Source organism: Microtus oregoni, unplaced genomic scaffold (assembly GCF_018167655.1).
Source record: "Microtus oregoni isolate MIOR12 unplaced genomic scaffold, Mior012 000048F_ref0000485, whole genome shotgun sequence".
NCBI lineage: Eukaryota > Metazoa > Chordata > Mammalia > Rodentia > Cricetidae > Microtus > Microtus oregoni.
In genome coordinates this window covers 740,007-761,425 of record NW_024543222.1, presented here as the reverse complement: position 1 = coordinate 761,425, position 21,419 = coordinate 740,007, and the positions used below count along the sequence as shown (strand labels likewise).

The 21,419-nt window shown below is 48.4% G+C and overlaps 1 protein-coding gene across 1 annotated transcript; it reads right to left on the bottom strand.

Annotated features, from left to right (window-relative positions):
* Window positions 1-5,094: 5,094 nt before the first annotated feature.
* On the bottom strand, window positions 5,095-15,748 carry Eif4a3 (eukaryotic translation initiation factor 4A3). Its single transcript, XM_041635861.1, has 12 exons — window positions 15,499-15,748; window positions 13,409-13,481; window positions 11,910-11,976; window positions 11,280-11,342; window positions 10,363-10,495; window positions 10,122-10,202; window positions 9,658-9,799; window positions 9,316-9,454; window positions 8,725-8,840; window positions 5,627-5,734; window positions 5,421-5,548; window positions 5,095-5,321 (listed from the first exon to the last, which is right to left on the bottom strand). The coding sequence occupies exons 1-12, from the start codon at window positions 15,665-15,667 to the stop codon at window positions 5,305-5,307; spliced, it is 1,236 nt and encodes a 411-aa protein (XP_041491795.1). The 5' UTR covers window positions 15,668-15,748; the 3' UTR covers window positions 5,095-5,304.
* Window positions 15,749-21,419: the final 5,671 nt, after the last annotated feature.

Here is a 21,419-nt window from a genome sequence, read left to right as displayed (position 1 = left end):
CAGGGTCCCCAAGTGTAGAAAGCAGGGGAGCGCAGCAAAGGGAACCAGTGCCTCCCACCAGGCAGCTCTTGCAACCCAAATGCACAGCCATGTTGCCCCTGGATTCCTGCCAGCCCTCACCCAAGTGGCTGTCGGCCCTTTTTAGCACACCGTGGCTACTTAGCCTGTCCTGCGTCCTGGATGAGCTTTTCTTGGAGGGACAGGGTAGAGGTGACAAGTGGGGCTAGTCCCATTGGCTGAGACCTGAGGTCTGCTCAGTGACCCACACTGTATATTCACAGCGAGACATGGGCAGTGCTTGGCTAAGGTAGCTTCAGCAATCCTTCTAAGACAGAGATGTACAAAGCCTGGGCCTCTGCCACCTGGCCCTTTCTGATGGAGAAGGCAGCCAGGGGCCTCTGCACGGCCTCCTTTCCCCTCCCAGCTGCTGTATGAGTTAATGTCAGTGGCCCCTTTTCCTTGGCTACAGAGGGGCAGCTTGAGACGAGCGATAAATCTTAACCTGTCAGCAAAGCGGTCAAAAGGTGGAGTTTATATATCTTCTAGAACGTTGTATGAGTTCGTCTGTCATTCAGCATCTGACCCATCCATGTGGTGTGGTCTGTCCTTGACTGTTGTGTGGTTTCCTATCGTCTCATTCCAACATTACTTCCTAGAGGGAAGTTCATTAAGGTTCCAGAAATTCCTGAAACACAAGGTTCACAGGGCCTCCCCAAAAGCTGTGTAGCAGATAGGAAACCGTCCAAGCTGCTGAGTTGGCTTCCAGTCTGTAGTCCAGGGATATCGCTCTCTGCATGCTGGGTGGCTTCTATGTAATGCAGCTGCCTTCAAGTCTTCTGTCAGTAACCCCAATAAACTTGCTGCTGCGCAGAGCTAGACTTGGTGGAGCTGTCTATCACTGCTGCTTTGTGGGGGCGGGGTTTGCTCACACAGCACCGGGACATAGTACTGTGAAGTCTGACACAACTATTCCAGTCCACGTGGTGGACAAACCCAGAGGGCGATGTGGGAGGAATGGTTTTTGCTGTGGTGCTCCCTGTCCTAGCAGCAGAGAGGGGCTTGTCGGCAGATCCCACACAGAGCAGTTCCCTTTAGCCCTCATCAATCGCACCTGCAGTTTCAGGACAGGAAGCACATGGACTAGGGAGGGAGGAAGGGAACGACACACGCCTAGCCAGCATCAGCCCCAACAACCCAGCACCAACCCGACGCACTCACAACAGCCTGACTTTAGCAAGTGTGGAGAGCGTGTGGCGGGACCCACCGTGATTCTCACCCATGTCTTCTCCAGCAATCTTCCCCTGCTTTCGAGCTGGCCAGTCTAACCTTATACAACGTGCATTTCTGCAACCAGCACAACATGGTGCAGGTGGTTTCAAATAGCACAAATCAAGATTGCCACGTACAGATATGGGCTGCTGGCAGACTCGGCTACAATTTAAGGGAGTTGTCCCATCATCTGCAGTCACCCCTCATCTTCAAGGCTCCAAGGCCGCTGTGGTCTCGGTCTCCTCAGACCCTGCTGTTAGCCGGGGCTGTCTTGAGTACATGCAGTCATGTGAGAGGGTAGGTAACCACAGGGTGACCTGGCTGAGCGAAGACACATCAGCAGGGTCCAGTTCACCGGGTCATGTGACTACTCTAGCATCCACAACTTAACCACCATGATGGAGGAAGGTCATTGGCTAATAAAGGCACTGCCCTGGCCCATTTTATTGGTTAGAGGATAGGTGGGAGGAGTAAACAGAACAAAATGCTGGGAGGAAGAGGAAGTGAGCTCAGGGAGAGACTCCACAGCTCTCTCGGGAGCAGACGCCTGAGAGAGATGCCATCCCCGCTCCCAGGATGAAGCTCCGACCCAGGATGGACTAGGCTAGAATCTCCCTGGTAAGCGCACCTTGGGGTGCTACACACAGATGATTATAAATGGGCTAAATTAATATGTGAGAATTAACCTAGAAGAGAATGGGCCAGGCAGTGTTTAAATGAATACAGTTTGTGTGTTGTTATTTCGGGGCATAAGCTAGCTGAGCAGGCAGCCGGGATGCTGGGGACGCAGCCCCGCCGCTCTTATTACTTCATATGGCGCCCACGTGGACAACTGCTTCCACATAAAGCCTGAGACAGCTTGGGAAGTAATTCTAGAACAAAATGAAAGCATTGTGCCTGGTTTCTTGGTAGCAGCAATTTCTCGGTTCTACTCTGCTTGCTAGAGGCAAGCAAGCACCTCATCTAAGAGAGGCTTCCTGACTCAGCTTTAGCTGCAAAGCCTGCAGCTCATTAAGAGGTCCTGCCACGAAACACTTAAACGGTGTTGACGAAAAGCTGAACACATGCTTTTCGGTTTTCAGCCGTAGCAGGAAAAAAGCTGCGCCTTTAAAAATGCCGGCTTTCTGGGCTGTCCTGCCAGGGCAAACTCTGACTGTTTGAGGCAGGAGGGCCGGCTACTGAGAGAGGACTTGAGTGTTGTCTGTTGTAGCTCACTTGCTGGCAGGGACCTTGAAATGCCATACAGTTGTTGCATTAAACATGGCTACAGCCTGTATATCCGTCACGAGGCTGGAAAGCTAAGGAATGGACTGGATCTAGCTGGCAAAGCCACGCCTTTAATCCTACTGATATTGCTTGGTAAATTAAAGATTCATGTGGTCAGAAAAAGAGAGATATACAGTAAAGAGAGATTCAAAGGCAGAGAAAATTTCTGAATGGTTTAAAGTGTGTTAAAAATATCTGCAGACTAAAAGTTGAAGTTCTTAAAGTAAAAAACAAAAAAAAAAAAGAGGAAGAGAGTTGTTGTGTGTGGTAACACACGCCTTTAATCCCAGTGCCTAGAAGGCAGAGACAAACAGATCTCTGTGAGTTCAAGGTGTAGTAGCATACACCTTTAATCCCGAATGCCTGGGAGGCAGAGACAGGCGGATCTCTGAGAGTTCAAAGACAGCCTGGTCTACAGAGTTACTTCAGGTCAAAGATACAGAGAACCTATCTCAAAAAGCAAAGAGTTAAAAGTAAAAATAAACAAAATAGAGATTAAAACAAAGCTGCACAAAGATGGAAAATACACAGAGAATTTTGATACTGTATGCTATTATGCTCTCTTTGAATTGTTTGAATGCTGAGGAAAGAGCAAAAGCTACTAAAAGATATTTATTTATAAATACTGCTGAACTAATCCAACATAAATATCTTGAATTTGGATCTAAGGATATAATACTTTGGAAAAGAGTTTCTTATTTTGTTTTCACAGAGGATGAGACGTTGTTCATTTCTTCTATTCCGATTTGGTATGATGGACCACGTCCTCCTGAATGGTTCCTGTGCACGCCTTCAAAACATTGCTTCGCTCAACTGCCAACTGAGATGAAACTAGCACACAGGTTATACCATGAAAGACCAAATTAACGACGCCCCCATTCAGCAGGAAGCAGTTTGGAGAGAAATAACTGCGCCCAAATTCCCAAAAAATGTTTATAAATGTTCTTTTACATTTAAAGGGGGATATGATATAGATATGAATAATTTACATTAGTATAGATTTTGCTTTATTGATAGCGATTTAAGGTCAATTTTGTTAAATGTATATGTATTTCTGATATTAAGGTATTGTGATTGTGTAGTTCATTTAAAAATGTAATGTATATAGGTAGTTAATAGATAATCATAATAGTCAAGTTTGTAGTCATGTTAGTTAGATTTTCTAGATATATAGAGATATATTTTAGATAGACATTCTTCATGTCTTTCAAAGATTACAGAATAGGACATTTAATGTTTTAATAACTGAGGACTTTTCATGACAATGAGACACTCTGCTCCTGGCAGCACCAATCTATTTCAAGAGGAAGATGGGCATCGAAGAGGCTCGTTATGGAGTTTTGATAGCCATTTGGACAAGAAACTGCTCTTGCCTGGACTATTGCATAAACTGGACACAGAGAACCCGCAGAGAGAGGACTACTGAACTTGCCTAAGGTGAGATGATCTTTCGGGGTTCCTGATTCATTTTGAAAGAGTCTGCGAGACATTCTGCAGGACACAACAGATAGTGACTGAACTGACTTTGAATTTTCCTGCTTTATGGAAATGTCTGCTGGATACCGTGGGCCTGAAGGCTGAAGATGGATGCCCCAACGGTACAAAAGAACTTTGGGTGACTGTCCAGGCAGCGAGATGTCTTTGTCATTTCTAGAGTTTGAAGTTTCTTAGTTCTTGTTTACTTAGGTAATATATCTTTCTGGAGTCTTTGATGGAGTTAAGAATAGTTAGTTATAGTTTTCCTTAGTTATGATAAAGATTATTGTAACTTTTACTTGATAACTGTTTTGTTATATGTAATTTTGCTATGTTAAAGCCTTTTTTTTTTTTGTTTAAACCGAAAAAGGGGAAATGATGGAGGAAGGTCATTGGCTAATAAAGGCACTGCCCTGGCCCATTTTATTGGTTAGAGGATAGGTGGGAGGAGTAAACAGAACAAAATGCTGGGAGGAAGAGGAAGTGAGCTCAGGGAGAGACTCCACAGCTCTCTCGGGAGCAGACGCCTGAGAGAGACGCCATCCCCGCTCCCAGGATGAAGCTCCGACCCAGGATGGACTAGGCTAGAATCTTCCCGGTAAGACCGGTTCTCACAGATTATTAGAGATGGGTTGATCGGGATAACAGGATTAGCCAGTAAGGGGTAGGGCTAAAGGGCCAAGCAGTGATTAAAAGAATACAGTGTCTGTGTAATTATTTTGGGCATAAGCTAGCCGGGCAGGCAGCCGGGGGTGCTGAGAACGCAGCCCTGCCGCCCCTATTACTACACCACCAGGAGCTCCAAGAGGCCACGCCTCCCGCTGCCTCCCAGCCTGGGCTTCACTCTTCTATGCTGGTACCATCTGAAGAGGTCCACCCCAACAAGTCCGTGCCAGATCTTTTGCTATCATCTTAAAGAAACGTTTGCAAATCTGAAGTCACTATTTCCCTTTCGCTTCTACTATGGGTTTTCTCGTCTGACTCTTAGACGTCTCAAGGTGGATTCTGTACATAATGTGAAGTTAAGGAGAGAAATGGCCAGACCAGGAAAGCTGGTGACACCACAAGAAATCCACACTCAGGTTCATGGGAAAATTTCCATGTTTAATGTAAAAGGCTCAAAGCATTGGATTATTTACATGTGGGTTAGAAAAGATGGCAGCGCCCAAGGGTCTTCCTGCGGGGCTGTGAGAAGACAGTTCATTTAAACCCCATTAAATAGAGGCTTCCCATTTCCAAGGAGGAGCTCACAACAGGAGCCATATCCAGGCCCTTGACGCACGAGCACCAGCTTCAGATCAGGTCAGCCACTGAAGGAGAAGAAAGGTGCGTTAGCAATGCCACACGGCACCTCCCGATTCCTAGTAAGAAAGCCCCTCCCACAGCCCCCAGAAGAACCAGCAACTTGCCATTCATGGGCATCTCGTCTATCTGGGTGGAGTAGTACTGTTCTATGTCCCTGAGGATGCGGATGTCATCATTCTTCACAAAATTGATGGCCACACCTTTGCGGCCGTATCGCCCCGATCTCCCGATTCTTTAGAATAAAATAGGTATTAGTAAACAGCCACATGGATGAAGGCCAACAGTCTTGAGCAAAGGAAGGAGCACACACCTGTGAATGTACAGTTCTCTGTTGTTGGGCAGGTCGTAGTTAATGATGAGGGACACCTGAGGGACATCCAGGCCCCGAGCCCAGACATCTGTAGAAATGAGCACTCGGCTGCACAGAGAAAAGTCAGAAAGGTGAGAGCGGGGTGGCCTCTGGCAGTTTTAAGCTCTGGCCAAGGGCCCTGAGCAATCACGTCACCCACAGGTCACCGGAAAACTTGCTACAATTACTTAAAACGTGGGTCCAGCCCCTCCAGGAAAATATGACTTTTGCTTAGCAAAAATTCTATTATGAACAGGAACCTACTGATGACATTTTTAAATCTTAAGCTCAACCCATACCACAGCGGCTACTCTGCCCAAGTGGTGCCGCCTGCCCCCCAGAGGCCAGGGATACATGCTAGCGCACCTGAAACATGTTTGATCCTAACCGACATGATAGGTGTGCAAGGACACAAACACTTACATAAAGACCACATTACTGAGGCAGCGCCATACTAACGGACTGTTAATAAGAACCCACTGATCGTCAGGTGATGGTGGCGCACGCCTTTAATCCCAGTACTCGGGAGGCGTTCGAGACCAGCCTGGTCTACAGAGCTAGTTCCAGGACAGGCTCCAAAACCACAGAGAAACCCTGTCTCGAAAAAAAAAAAAAAAAAAAAAAAAGAACCCACTGATCCCTCACCTACTGACAGGGTTACTAGAAAGAAGATGGACTCCTGTTTCCACTGCACAGTAAGGGAAAGCTCCAGAGCAGGTGGGTGTGGCTTCACTGCCTTGAGCTGCACCACAACTGAGCCAGGAGGAAGGGAAAGGCCAGAGAAGCATGTGAGGCAAGCAGACCAGAGACTAGATAGTCTACAGATGACAACAGGACAGAGGTGAGGAAAGAGATGACAATACGTCTAAATCTAAATAAATTGTATCCTGCCAGGCACTCGGGAGGCAGAGGCTCTAGCTTAGTCTACAGAGTGAGTTCTAGTACAGGCTCCAAAAAGCTACAGAGAAACCCCGTCTCGAAAAAAACAAACAAACAAACAAATCTATCATATAAAGCAAAATGCCACTGTGGATTAAAAGGTACATTAATCTCTCAGCTAAAACCACAGAATTCCATGTGTTGTGTGTGTGCACATATGTACACACAAGCACATGTTTTAACATGTTTTAACATGCATGAATGCTAGTGTACTGTCTGGAAAGACAGGGAAAGTAGCTATCAATAACAGATATTAGAATAGAGATGGGGGCTGGAGAGATGGCTCAGTGGTTAAGAGCATTGCCTGCTCTTCCAAAGGTCCTGAGTTCAATTCCCAGCAACCACATGGTGGCTCACAACCATCTATAATGAGATCTGGTGCCCTCTTCTGGCCTGCAGATGTACACACAGACAGAATATTGTATACAAAATAAATAAATAAACAAATAAATAAATAAATAGAGATGGTCATCGGGCAGTGGCGGGGCACACCTTTAATCCCAGCACTTGGGAAGCAGAGGCAGGTAGATGTCTGCATGTTCGAAACCAGCCTGGTATACAGAACTAGTTTCAGGACAGCCGGGACTGTTACACAGAGAAACCCTGTCTCGAAAAACAACAAAAAAACCCACAAGCAAACAAACAAAAGTATGGTATCATCTCCAAGGTAGCTACTAAATGACATAACTTTAAAAAAAAAAAGAGAGAGAAAAGAAAAAATACAACCTTCAAAGAGAAAGAAAAGTTCAAAAAAATTAAAAAAGAAAAAAGGAACAAGAGGGAAAATTCACTTACAAGCTGACTGATTAATTTAGACGAGTATACTCTAAATGGCCAACTTCAAACAGTGACTGGCTGAAGTCCTATACTCAAGAAATGAAGCAGGGGTCCCAAGTTCAATGCCAGCCTGAACTGCAGACAGAGCTGCTGTGGGACAATGGTCTATACCTTGTCATTCAGAGTGTATTGTTTTAATAAAACGATGATTGACCAGTAGCCAGGCAGGAAGTATAGGAGGGGCGACAAGAACAGGAGAATTTTGGGAACAGGAAAGCTCAGTCTGCAGTTGTCACCCAGATGCAGAGGAAGCAAGATGAGAACACCTCACTGATAAACGTACCAAGCCACATGGCTAACAAGGGCAAGAATTATGGGCTAATTTAAGATGTAAGAAAGAGTTAATAAGAAGCCTGAGCTAATAGGCCAACCAGTTTATGATTATGTAAGACCTCTGTGTGTTTCGTTGGGACTGAAGAGCTGCGGGACCGGGCAGGACAGAAAACCTCTGTCAACACAGAGCCTGTCACAAAATCTGAAAACCAAACAAACACCAGAGAGGGGAGGCAACAATTGTCACACTAGTGACAAACCAAAACCAAACCCAACCCCAACTTGTTTCAAAGAAACAAGAAATACAAAAACAAGATAAAAGGTCCACTCCAGAAATGCTGAGGGAAAGGCCGGCACAGGCTTCAGGATCCCAAAGCGGGACTCGTACATCCCTATATGAGCCGAGGACAGATGCCAATGCCTCCAGTGCTCAGTAATTTATTTAGTTAGTAAAGGAGCTTGCTGCGAAGCCCAACAACCTGAGTTCAATCCTTGGAACTGACATGGTGGAAAGAGAAAACTGACTTCCACAAATTAGTTCCTGACCTCTGTACACACTTTAACAACACACGCTACCCTACACACACAGGGACAATGAACAGTAATAAAAAAGAACACAAAGGATGACAGAGAGAACTGAATGCCAGAGGGAAGGCTGCTGACCAGCTGGGGACTATCAGCAGCTCAAGTCTAGCTGGAATATCCTGCTCCAAGACACACACACAGCTGCAGACATGACCCAAAGGATCACAAAGCAGCCCTGAATCAAAGGCACAAGCTCACTCACAGGTCTGCTCTCTGAGCACTGACAGACCCAACACCTGGTCACCAGAGAACAGAGAACAACACAAGGGTTCCTGCAGGTCCCCCACTAAGCCAACAGCCCCCACAGGGCAGCATCCACTCAGAGAACACCATCATTTCCCACACCTGGAGCGGGAAACAACATGAAAGCCCCGAGGACATTCCCATCTGTCCTTCCACAGGAGCCAAAGCTGCCAAAGGCCTACCTGGCACCCGACCGGAACTCCTTCATGATGGACTCACGCTCCTTCTGGGGCATGTCCCCGTGCATGGACGACACAGTGAAGTTCGCTTCTCTCATCTTCTCTGTCAGCCAGTCAACCTACAATCAGACAAGAATGTGCTCATTCACCCAGCTGAGATCCACCTACAAAATGGCAGCCCTCAGCAGCAGACACGCACAGACAGCTGCACAGGGAGCTCGCCCACCCTCCGCAGGGATGGGCACGCCTGAGAATTCTTTAGGGGAACACTACCATGGACTACCCACAGGCCATCGCTTCAACCTACTGAGCCTAAACCTGAGCTTAAACCAAAGACATCAAAATTATTACAGAAAAACACAATTTTTCTGTACCTATTTTTTACACCTTAAAAGATGGGTCTTGTTATGGTTCCTGGACTCCGGAAATTTTCCTGCCTCAGCTTCCCCAGCAGCCCTCGCACTTGGCCTAGTCTCACGGTTTCTGTCTTATCATACTGTCTATAGCTGCATTAGCATAAGAATCCAGAGTTGAGCACACCCTGCTGCTGTTGGCAGATCCAGCCTGCGGTCCCTACAGAGTGAGGTGGCACACCTTCCTCTTGGTGTTGCAGAAGATGACAGCCTGGGTGATGGTCAGCGTGTCGTAGAGGTCACACAGAGTGTCAAACTTCCACTCCTCTCTTTCCACCGCCACGAAGAACTGCTTGATGCCTTCCAGAGTCAATTCATCACTGGCGGACAGACAAATACTCATGTCACTCTTCAAACCAGGACCTGAGGGACAAGGCCACCTAAGAGCACCCAGCCCTTATCTCCCCTACCACAAAGGGCTGGATCCTGAACTTGCCTGAACCTTTCCCATTCCTCAGAATAGAGAACACCCACTGAGCTCAGACTTAGAAATGGAAAAGGGAATGAGGGCATGCGCCCTTACCGCTTCACCAAGATGCGGATAGGGTCGGTCATAAACTTGTTGGTCATCTCCAGGATCTCATGAGGCAATGTGGCACTGATGAGAACCACCTGTGTGGCTGGCGGCAGGTACCTGTACACATCGTAGATCTGCTCCTTGAAACCTGGGACAAAGATGAGCTCAGCTATGGCTTTACAGCTGTCACTGGTCAGAGCAAGTTCAAAGGCGAATACCCTAACTTGACCAATAAGCTGCACCTCAAAGCCACATGGCAATGTGTGCTGAAGCAGGCAGTGTGCAGTCAAGAGGAGATAAGAAGACTTTAACCATAGACCTTAACCACAAAAACATTACAACAGGAACTTCAGGTCCCAAACCTCCCAAGACACACCGCTTCTCCAGAAAGCAAGGACTGTCACATCTCTAGGAAACAGAGACCTCACTGTGAAGACGTAAGACTCGACAATATGTCAGTAGAAAATTACCTTTGTTCAACATTTCATCAGCCTCATCCAAAACCAACATCTTGATGGCCCGTGTCCTTAAACTTCTACGGCGAATCATATCTGTGTAATTAGATTTTGAAAGAATCACACTTGGCTCTAAGAAAGGAGCTATTTGCACTGGTCCCTGTACACACCACCGGGCGCACACGAATGAACCGCCATGACCTTGAGCACACTGCACAGATCCCACCCACAGCCCGTTCTCAACAGAGGTGCTCACCAAAGACACGTCCCGGGGTGCCTGCCACAACATGCTGTCCATAGTCCAGCTTCCGGATGTCCTCCCCAACATTGGTGCCCCCAATGCAGGCGTGGCACTGTACATTCATGTAGTCCCCCAGAGCCAGCAAACCCTGAAGCAAAACAGGTTTGCACGCAAGGCACAAGGTCAGATACATCTAAACTGTCATTTCCACTCTAATTTGAAATAACCAACTATAATTTATTCATAATGATAAAACTACAAGATTTCTTTTCTCTGCCAAAAGGAGATTCATTTTGATGGTTTCTTATTACTGAAGTGGTGTACACCAAATACAGGAAACGTTACAGTTCATAATCCCATCATACTAACATTGCACTATATACCCCTCAAGATAAAAAAAAAAATCATCATTTGATTGAAATGGAATTCATTTTCCTGTGGGAAAACTGTCTCCCCACCCTAGTGCTGGGGACTGACTCCAGGGCCTTATGGTTATAGGTGAGTTCACCACCACCACGGTACATTTCCAGACCACTTCTAAGATCACGAACACACCAAACGAACAGAAGCAATGATAAAAACCACCAGATTCATACAAAGAACTGTAGGCTGCCTAGCAAGCACAGAACTCTGGGTTCCATCTTTTGGTGCCGAGAAAACCAACAGGGAAGAAGGAAAGCACTATTATCAAACAGTCTGCAGGTTGGAGGGCAACATGATTCTGGGGGTCAAACTCAGGCATGAGCAGCGCGCTCCTACACCCACTCTGCCGTCTTGGGGGCCCGGGCAAACATGGGAAGAGAAAACAAGCATCAGGGCAACAGTCCGTTCTCAGACACCTGCAAACACAAGACTGATCTTTCTGCTATGTGGCCTTGCATACGCCAGGAGAGCCCCCTCCCAGCCCGACACCACCATCTTTAATGCCTCACCTTCTGAATCTGTACCGCTAACTCTCTTGTTGGAGCCAAGATCAAAGCCTGGGTTTCTCGAACCTGATGAATAAAAGAAGAAGAAAACCATGAGACTGGACAGAAGAGTGGGTTCTCCTGCCCCTCCCCTCCGGTCTCTTACAAATAGTCCCCGCTCTGCTTTCATGCTCACCTTTTAAACAGAAACTCTAGATTTCGCATATGAGAATCTGGTTTTTGTCCAAGTCCAGTTTATCACACTAAGCCGGGATTTCCGGTCTCAGTATTGTTCATACTCCTTGCTAACAAGCACTTGGGCTAAGGACACCAGCTCCCATTAGCCTTGCTGCTCTTTCCTGATAGGTTTGAGGAGACACTAAATTGCAATGTCCAGCAAGAGCGCCACACACCAGGGCTCTCCTATGCAGATCAGAATGTCCTCTTTTTGAGTCAGGATCTTACTTTGTATCCTTGGCTGGCCTGAAATTTGCTATTAAGAGCTGGCCTTAAACTCAGAGCGCCTCCTATCTGCTGGGATTAAAGAAATACAACCACACCCTACCTAAAAACAGTATTCTGTACACACACAGCATTGGCAGAGCAGAGACATCTCCTGGGATTAAGGAGAGTCTGCTGTGAGCGGCAGCTCACCTGGATATCCAAACACTGGAGGACGGAAATGCTGAAGGTGGCCGTCTTACCGGTGCCAGACTGAGACCTGTGTGAGAAAGCACAGAGCAGTTATCAGACGAAAAGGGCACCAACGACCCTGTCCTTGCTCTGGCGACCTCTCCTCAGCAGTGTTCCAAAGCCCTGGCTGTACACTGGGGCAGCTTCTTTCTAGATGTCCCCACCTTTAACCGCAGCATTATAACTACAAAGATAAGACCCAAGTACAAGGACACAACTTTTAATTTTTATTTATATTTCCGTGTGACTGAATGCCACATGGGTGAGGGTGCTTTCAGAGCCCAGAAGAGGGTGCTGGGTCCCCTGACGCTGGAGTCACAGGCATGTCACGTCTGTGTCAGTGTGGGTACTAAGAAGCAAACGTGGGAACTGAGCAAGCCATCACCGAGATACGATGTTAAACTGCTACAGATGAAAATAGTGACATGGCTTGTGCACCGGGGACGGAAGAACTTCAGAGGGCAGAAAAGGTCTCTTCCCTTAGTGCAAACGGCACCTAACATTTTGGAGTATAACTTAAAACATTTTTTGTCTTTTGAAAATTAAGGCAAATAACAGTTTAGAGCATAGTTCAGTAATAAAGAAGGCCCTGGATTCAGTACCCAGCATGTGGAGGGGAGGGAAATAAAAAATAAAGCTATTAAAAGAGTATCTTACATAAATCTACATTCAGGGCTTTATATATGCATCGGTAGTGGCGCTGTTGTGTGCTGTGTACAATGACCTGGATATGACCCACAGTACCAAGCACCTCCCCAAAATACACATGACAGCAATTTGACTTAAAGGAATCTTTTTCTTGTTTGGTTTTTCAAGACAGTGTTTCTCTGTGTAACAGCTCTGGCTACACTGGACCTTGCTCTGCAGACCAGGCTGGCCTTGAACTCAGAGATCTGCCTCTGTCTCCCGAGTGCTGGGATTAAAGGAGTGCGCCACCACTGCCCGGAGGAACCCTTTTCTAGATGAGGAAAAAGAGTAAATGCCGAGTCGGAGGTGGGTTTGTGCAGAGTGCAGAGGTGCCGAAGCAGACTCAGCTTCCCTCAGCCCTCACCAGTGTCACTGACCCCAGCTTGGTGTAGGAGGTCCTTCTGTTATTTGTGTTGCTTTCATTGGTTAATAAAGAAACTGCTTTGGGCCTGGTGATAGGGCAGAACTTAGGTAGGTGGGGAGACTGAACTGAATTCTGGGAGGAAGAAAACAGAGAGAGAACAGCCATGAAGACGCCAGGTCAGACATGCTAAATCTTTCCTGGTAAGCCATGACCTCGTGGTGAACACAGATTAATAGAAATGGATTAAATCAAGATGTGAGAGTTAGCCAATAGGAGGCTAGAGCTAAAGGCCAAGCAGTGTTTTAATTAATACAGTTCTGTGTGATTATTTCAGGTATAAGCTAGCCGGGCGGCAGGAACAAAGGGACCTCTCTCCATCAACACCAGCTGGCTCTCGGCACCCACTTACTGTGCTATGACATCTCTCCCCTTAATTATCTGCTTGATAGCGCGCTGCTGGATTGCTGAAGGCTTCTCAAAACCTGTGAACACAAAGGGGAAAGACTTAGTTCCCACACTGGGACAGCGCCAATGCCACATAGCACAAGCTCCCGGGATACACATGTGATTCTTACTGCCAACTCCAGGCTCCCAGGAGAACCCACATCTTTACAGACTAGCCTGGGAGATTACCTATGAAGACAGTATCTACAATACCAACACTTGGAATAACATCAGGAGTTCAAGGCCAGCCTAAAACACATGAAACCCTCTTTGCAATAAAACCATAAATCCATGGTAGCACACACCCTAATCCCAGCACTCGGGAGGCAGAGGCAGGCAGATTTCTTTGAGTTCAAGACAAACCTGGTCTACAGAGCAAGTTCCAGAACAGCTAGGGCTACACAGAGAAACCCTGTCTCAGAAAAAAGAGAACTAAACAGAAGCATTGTAGTTGCTGCCCTTCCTACCAGCAAGCACTCAAACCCACTTGCTGCTTGTCATCTCAGGGCACTGGACCTGCACAGGCATGATGTGGGAATACCCACACTGCTCTCTCACCTGGATATAGCCCATTATCTAGGCACCACCCTAGATAGACTGGGGATGGTCATGCACTTCCTTAATCCCAGTACTCCGGAGGCAGAGGCAGGAGGATCTGTTAATTCCAGGCCAACTTTCTACATTGTCAGTCCCAGGACAGCCAGAGCTATGTAGAGACATAGCTCAAAACAAAACAAAAAAAGGAGACAGTCGGGCTGTGGTAGAGCATGCCTTTCCCAGCACTCAGAAGGCAGAGGCAGGCAGATCTCTGAGTTAGAGACCAGCCTGGTGTACAAAGCAAGTTAAAGGACAGCCAGGGCTACACAGAGAAACCCTGTCAGGAAATCCCCCCCACCGCCAAAACAAAACAACAAACACCAAAAAAGAAAAAAAATAAATGTTTTCCAAGTAAACACAGAACTTACGCAGAAAAGCTGTACTTCATTTTTATACTTTTAAAAGATATAGCTAGTACAGATTCACAGCTCAGCAAAGGATTTGTGATTGTTATTCTTGGTTGTCAATTTGACTGTATCTGGAATCAACTAAAAACCAAAGTGGGCACCACTCAAAGCGGAAAGACCCACCTTCCCTAGTCTACAAAGTGAGCCCCAGTTCAGCTAGGGCTAAGCAAAAAAAAAAAAAAAAGCAAGCCAAGCTTGGTGTCACATACTTTTAATCCCAGCTTCCAGCACTCCGGAGGCAGAGGCAGGCAGATCTCTGAGTTTGAGGCCAGCCTGGTCTACAAGAGCTAGTTCCAGGAAAGGCTCCAAAAGCTACAGAGAAACCCTGTCTCGAAAAACAAAACAAAAACAAACAAACAAAAAAACTTTGAAAAACTAGGAAAATGACAGCGCTCAGCCTCTCTCAAATGCTCCTACCTAAGCAGATACCAGCGACATCACTGGAAAGCCACCAGCAGATCTTAGCGCACCGCTCTTCCCAGGTCCGGACCTCACCCCGCCTCCACTACTCGCTCCATTCCAAATCCAGACACCAAAAGAAACTTTCAAACTGTAAGCCCGACCCTGGAGCTTTTGCTCTTGACTGCAGTGGCTTCCCGCTGTATTTAGGAACGAATCATCTCATGACAAGGGGTTTCCTTCTGTTCCTGGCCCACAGGGGCCAACGGCATCCAGGAGCCGGGAACAGCTGCCCTCGCAGCCCTGGGGACCCTGTGCGTCTCCGGTAGCTCCCTTTTAACTGCCCCTACCAATCTATCCCTCTACCGCGTCGCTTTTCCCCACCAACTCCCACCGCTTGAAGCACCTTGGCTTCGCACTTTCCGCTTCCCTAACAGAGTTTACAAACTCCGCGAGGCACGGACCTAGCGGATCCGTAGTCCCCATCCTCCCATCAGAGCCTCGGGGCGCTCACAGGGACACACACGGTCACCCGCTACTGCAGCGACGGGGAAAAGCCGGCCCTGGGCCCCGGAGCCGCGGGCTCGCACTCTCCGCCCGGCGCAGCCTCCCCGTCCCCTGGCTTCCCCGCGCCGCCAGGCCCGCGACCCACCGTAGGCGTAGATGCCGCGCAGTAGGTCCTCCCGCAGGCCCATGGTGTCGAACGTGGGGGTCACGTCCACCTCCTCGCTGGTCTCGAACTCCACTTTGGTCATGTCCTCCTCTTTGAGCAGCCGCTTCCGCGCGGAGCCCGACGTCGCCATCGTGGCCGTGGCCGCCATAATCCCGAGTCCACCGAGAGGTGAGGAGCGCGAGCGGCAGCGGCGGGAACCGGAAGCAAGGCTCGCGCTGCCGGCCCGGTCGGGAGGAAGTGACGCCACCACAGCGCGGTGGAGGAGCCTCGTCGGGCGGAAGTGGAGAGCGTGGGGGCCGCCGCAGGAGCCGCTCCTATTCTCGCGATATTTGGCGAGAGGCGGGGCTTGATTCGCTACTATGCATGGCGCTGCTCGGGGTGTATGTAAACAGGGCTTTTTGAGTTTCTCCTGCTTTGGCGGGATAGGGACATGGGGACCTGGGGAGGTGCAGAGGGACACTACGGTGTCCCTGAGGGCACGGAATAAAAAAAGATGGCACAACCCCGTCCGCTCTGCCCTTATTCCCCAGCGCCGTCTATGTTGCCATGGCACCAGCAACGAGACGCCCTGAATCTGGCTTTCGCTGCCTTGCCAGTGATGTGGGAAAAGATAGGTGGGTTCAGACCGGACAGTTGTTTTTGCCTGGGAGAGCAGGAATCGCTTAAGCCGCCATCCCATTGGAGAATTCTTTTTTTTTTTTTTTTTGATTTTTCGAAACAGGACATCGGAGAATTCTTCAGTGCCTCTGACCCGGCATCGTGACGCCCAGCATTCTGCAGGGTCCTGGTTTGCAACCGGGCTTCTCTGTTTTGTTTGTTTTTGAGGGTGGATCCCAGGATCTGTCCATATTTGAGCCATAGCCCTAGTCCTAGGAAACATTTGCGCTTGGCTTCTTTTTTTCTGCTTTTGAAGAAAGATGGCAAAACTGTTAAGAGCAGTTACTCCTTTTCCAGAGAGCCAGAGTTCTTTCCAGCACTCAGGCCATGTGACTCATACCCGCTGGCATCTCCAGCTCCTGGGGGATCCAATCCTGGCTTAGGTGAAGGCCACTCTCATGTACACACACACACACACACACACACACACGTCTTTAAAAGCTACTATTAAAAGGGAACTCATTTAGGTAAGTTTAGTCTGAAGAAGTTGTGAGTCGCAATATATCCACGTTAAAACAAGTTATTGCCGCCTTGAGAGCTTGGCTCCTGCTCTGGTGTCAGGATTTGTGTACACCAGATAACCGATATAATATATGTAATAATATCATATCAGAACATTAAGGACAGAGCTGGCCACCCATCTGAGACTAAGTAAAATGTGAGCTCATGGTTTTATTCCATGCTCTCATGCCCTTTTGCAAGCCTGATTCTAGGGGTTGTTGTGCAATCTCTGATGTAAAATACACATGCATTTTAATGACATTGTAAGAGAAGAATGTAAAGTTGCATTCATACTGCCTGGTGAAATGAGTCTAATAATAGCTTAGGGATACTGTTTAAGAAGCTGTTTAATCTCACCCGTTTCTTTTACTTCATCAAATGTAATGACTAGAAAAAAATTATTGTATCCTTATTGGGCCACTCTGCTCATATATCTTTTTAAAAAATTTACTGTATCTGTGTGTGTTTGTGTGTGTTCTTGGATGTAAGTGGGATGCCCATACCACGTTGTAGGCATGGAGGTCAGGGGACAACTTTGTAGTTTTTCTTTCCTTTTATGTGAGTTCTAGGATCAAACCCAGGTCATCAAGCTTGCACAGCAAGCTCTCTTAGCCCATGAGCCAGCTTCCCAGCCTGCTTTATCGTTTCTTATAGTACCCAAACAATTTGAAGACCCTCATTTTGCTTTTAACAGTTGTAGGCAGCTACAATCTGGTCAAGCATGCCTTTGTCACTTGCCTTGTTATTGTATCTAATCACTGTGGTTACATTGTATTTTATATGTACCTACCTACTTAAAAGCAATGGTTTAGTTTAGGGTAGTAGCTTATACTTATGACCCCAATATTTGGTGCAGGCAGGAGCATCCAGAGTTTGAAGCCAGACTGGACTAGGTGAAGAGACTGTCTTTATAAAAATAAACTACTAAGTAAGGGCTGGAGAGATGGCTCAGTGGTTAAGAGCACTGGCTGCTCATCCAGAGGACCAGGTTCAGTTCTCAGCACCCGTGTCAGGCAGCTCACAGTCAGTTCTAGGGGACCCAGGGCCCTCTTCTGGCCTCTGAAAAGACCTGCATGCATGTACACACACACACACACACACACACACACACACACACACTGGCATGCGCGCGCAAATAATAAATTGCTTAGTTAATTAAAATAATAACTGACAGCCCGATTGACAATCTATGGTTTCAGTGTTTAAGCTGAGGGATTAATGTGGTTCTCATCCATCTCTGCCACCATGACAAGCAGAGGGTGCCGGCAAATGTCTCACCTATGCTACTGCTGGGAGAACTACGCTCCGTCTACGTTTACAGCAAGGGAGAGACCGGCCAAGCTCAGTTTCCATTACAGTGGCTTTATCCTGCACTCTGGAGCCCTGGACACCTTGGCCTCTCAAGGGAAGAAGCTTCCAGGTGACAAAGATGGTCAGGCTGGTCACTCTTGCCCTTAGCGCACTTTCTCATTAGCCCCACATTGCCTACCCACCATGTTGGGGGTTGTGTTTAATTTAAGGAGGGCAGGGGTATATCTACTTAGCTTCCCGGTTTCCTTAACGTAGGTAAACAGTTGCCAGCTTGCTCACTCCTCACACCCAGGGAAAGAAGGCAGAACACAGACACGGTCCAGCTGAGCGGGAGCACAGCAAACACCTCTGGGAGCAATGGGGGAAACGAGACAGGAGCCCATCGGCACCCCCTCGAGCTCCTGGAGTCAAGGATAAGGTGGGAGTCTCCTCCTGCCCAGGGGTGGGGGAAGCTCAGGCAGCCCCATCCTCAGCTGTTGTCACTGCAGAGGTTGACATACTAGACCAAAGGAAACCCATAGAGTTGTCACAAAGGATTGCTTCCTGCTAGTGTTCCCCCACCACCACCCAGTAGAGGCGCAGGTGTACAGCAAGCTGCTCCACCCAAGCAGGACAGGAGCCATTCCCAGTCCTGGACTGGGGCTCACTTGCCTTCATTGAGTGTTTATTCCAGAGAAGGGCAAGGCCCACGAAACCCACAAACAAATAAGATAATGGTATGTTATAAATAAAATAGAACAAAGTAGAAAAAGCTACTGAGTTTCTGGTTTCACTTGGTAACTGGAGGAAAATGTCACCTGACTTGAGGTGTTCATAGTTACAGCCAGGGAAGGGACAGAAAGAAGGAGCATAGGCAGAGTGAGCTGGAGGGAAGGGAGAAGGGCCACAGCTAGCAGGGTCTCGCAGACTGTGACTGCCACAGAGCCCCTTCCGGATGGGGCGGGTCTGGGCAGGGATGAGTTCTGACACATGAGCTGGAAAGGTGGCTTGGCTGCATAGGGAGAGGCGAAGGAGATGCTGAAGATCTGAAGAGAGGGGGCGGCAGCTGTCTGACACCGTGGAAATTGTAGGTGGAAGTTTACAGAGCCGATAGTTGGCAGGGCTAGGTGGGGCTGTCAGGGTTACAAAGATTTCTGGGTCATGAGATAGGAGACTCCCGGGGCCTTGTGCTAGGAATAAGTAAGGGTTGCAGCAAGAGCTGTGGCGTGGGGTTTCCCTTTGTGGTGGAGGGTGAGGAAAATGCTGTGGAACCAGCTCAGAACAGCCATGTGAACCGTGTGAATGTCGTCCGGAAGGACAAGAAGGCTTCCTTGGGCTCCTGGTTCCCACTGATGGAGATGCTAATCACAGTGGAAGGCTTTTCTCAGTCCCCTCTCTGGGTGGGAGGACCTTAGGAATTGTCTTTCTTTTCTTTCTTCATTTTATTTATTTATTTTCGAGACAGGGTTTCCCAGTAGCTTTGGAGCCTATCCTGGAACTTGCTCTGTAGACCAGGCTGGCCTCGAACTCACAGAGATCCGCCTGCCTCTGCCTCCCGAGTGCTGGGATTAAAGGCATGCACCACCACGCCAGGCATTCTTTCTTTCTTTCTTTTTTTAAGATTTATTTATTATGTATACAGTGTTTTGTCTGCATGTATGCCTACAGGCCAGAAGAGGGCACCAGATCTCATCCCAGATGGTTGTGAGCCACCATGTGATTCCTGAGAATTGAACTCAGGACCCCTGGAAGAGCAACCAGTGCTCTTAACCTCTAAGACATCACTCTAGCCTCCGACCTCAGGAATTTTCATCTGTATAGATGAAATCTGGTGTCCGGGTCACAGGCTAGTCCCCCTGCTGAGGAGAAGGCCACAGCCACTCTGCCAGGGTCGCAGGCTCAAGCACAGGTAAGAGCGTCACCACCTCTTGGGCAGGTTGCTGAGCACCCTGGCCCCGGGCTTCTCACATCTCCCCCTAAAATGTCCCTGCCCTGTGGCAGGAAGGCTCATCCCACCAAGGCCCATGCATAGAAACCTCTAGATAGTTCTAGGTTGTGCAAAGAAACTCTACAATGCCAAGTGAAGGAAGGAGCCCCTGAGATTCTGCCCTCAAACACAGAGGCCGGGAGTGATGGCGTGTGTCTGTAGTCCCAGCATTCAGGAGGCTGTGTCAGGAGGAACGTGAGTTCCAGACCAACCTGGGCTGCGGATTGGGGCGGCATGGCGGGGGGGGGGGGGGGGGAGCTCTCCTGCGTGCACAGAAAGCATGCCTAGCATGGTGGCGTGACCCAGAGTACCGACTTTTCTGATCTAATTCTGATCTGGACACTGTAGATCCCACTGAGCCCTCCACCCTAATCCACTCCTTTCGTGTGCTGTGAATTTCACCCGTTTTTGTTTGTTTGTTTTGTTTTTTTTCAAAACAGGGTTTCTCTGTGTAAAAGCCAAGGCTGTCCTGAAAGTCACTCTGCCTCTGCCTCCTGAGTGCTGAGATTAAAGGCGTGCGTCACCACTGCCCAGTGAATTTCACCAGTTTTAAGGAAGAAAATTCCCATCAGTAGATGTGAGCTGGCTGATTGGGTGGACGGTTCTCAAGCACCACGTGGAGCTCGGGTGGCAGTGCAGAGGCACAGCAGAGAGTGACCTGTTCTGCCTGCTCTGTGGAAACAATGGCTTCCTGCCCTGCCCTGCCGTAGCACACTCCCTGTGTTGGCAGCTAGTGAGGGGCAAGGAGTCCGGTGCCACTGCACCCTGTCTGCTCAGGCCTCCAGCTGAGTGTTGGGAAACTGTTTATAATGTGTTGGAAGGAATCCTGGAATCCTCTTGCCCATGAGTGGTGAGCAAGAAGAGGCGTGACTCTCAGTGCGCATGACACGCCAGTCCTCGGTGTCACTCTGCCTGGATGCTCTTCTGCCTGCCCCGCTGGTCTGCACGTCCTGACGTGTCTAATCTTTCCTCTCCCAGGACCTTCCACTTGTCCAGTTCCTCCATCTCCACTCTTGCTAATGTTACTCCAAAGCCTACCAGAACCTCCCTGACCTCCAGAACATCACTGGTAACTGCTGATAAATGCAGTGTTGCTCCGAGTTGCCCTCTGGCTGTCCTGGGGCCAGTTTCTGTCCCGTGTCCTTACTGATCGCAGCACTCACTATAGGCCATGTAGTCAAGGCGCCAGCTGCCCTCAGCCAGCCCCACCCACCTCGAGGGTGGCTGTCCCTGGAGTGACAGACACCCTGTTGCAATCCCGAGGATGCTGGCTAAGCAGCAGAGGGCGCTGTGGAGAAGACAACAGAATCCTGCGCTCATACTGCTTTATCTGCGGAGCGCCCTGTGGGTCTAAAGAGGTTGTGTTTCTTTTAATGTTTTCTTTTCTTTCTTTCAGACTATCACTGCTGTTATTTTGAGATAGGACTTTGTGTATGTCTGGCTGGCCTAGAACTCAGAAGGAAGC

Bases quoted from the DNA above. Each gene is read 5' to 3' on its own strand.
- Eif4a3 (XM_041635861.1), bottom strand. From the start codon at position 15,667: ATGGCGGCCACGGCCACGATGGCGACGTCGGGCTCCGCGCGGAAGCGG. The intron at 11,977-13,408 runs GTAAGTGGGTGC...TTTCTCACACAG, and splicing joins GGGAGAGATGTCATAGCACA to GTCTCAGTCTGGCACCGGTA. The intron at 9,800-10,121 runs GTAATTTTCTAC...TCTTTGTCCCAG, and splicing joins TGATGAAATGTTGAACAAAG to GTTTCAAGGAGCAGATCTAC.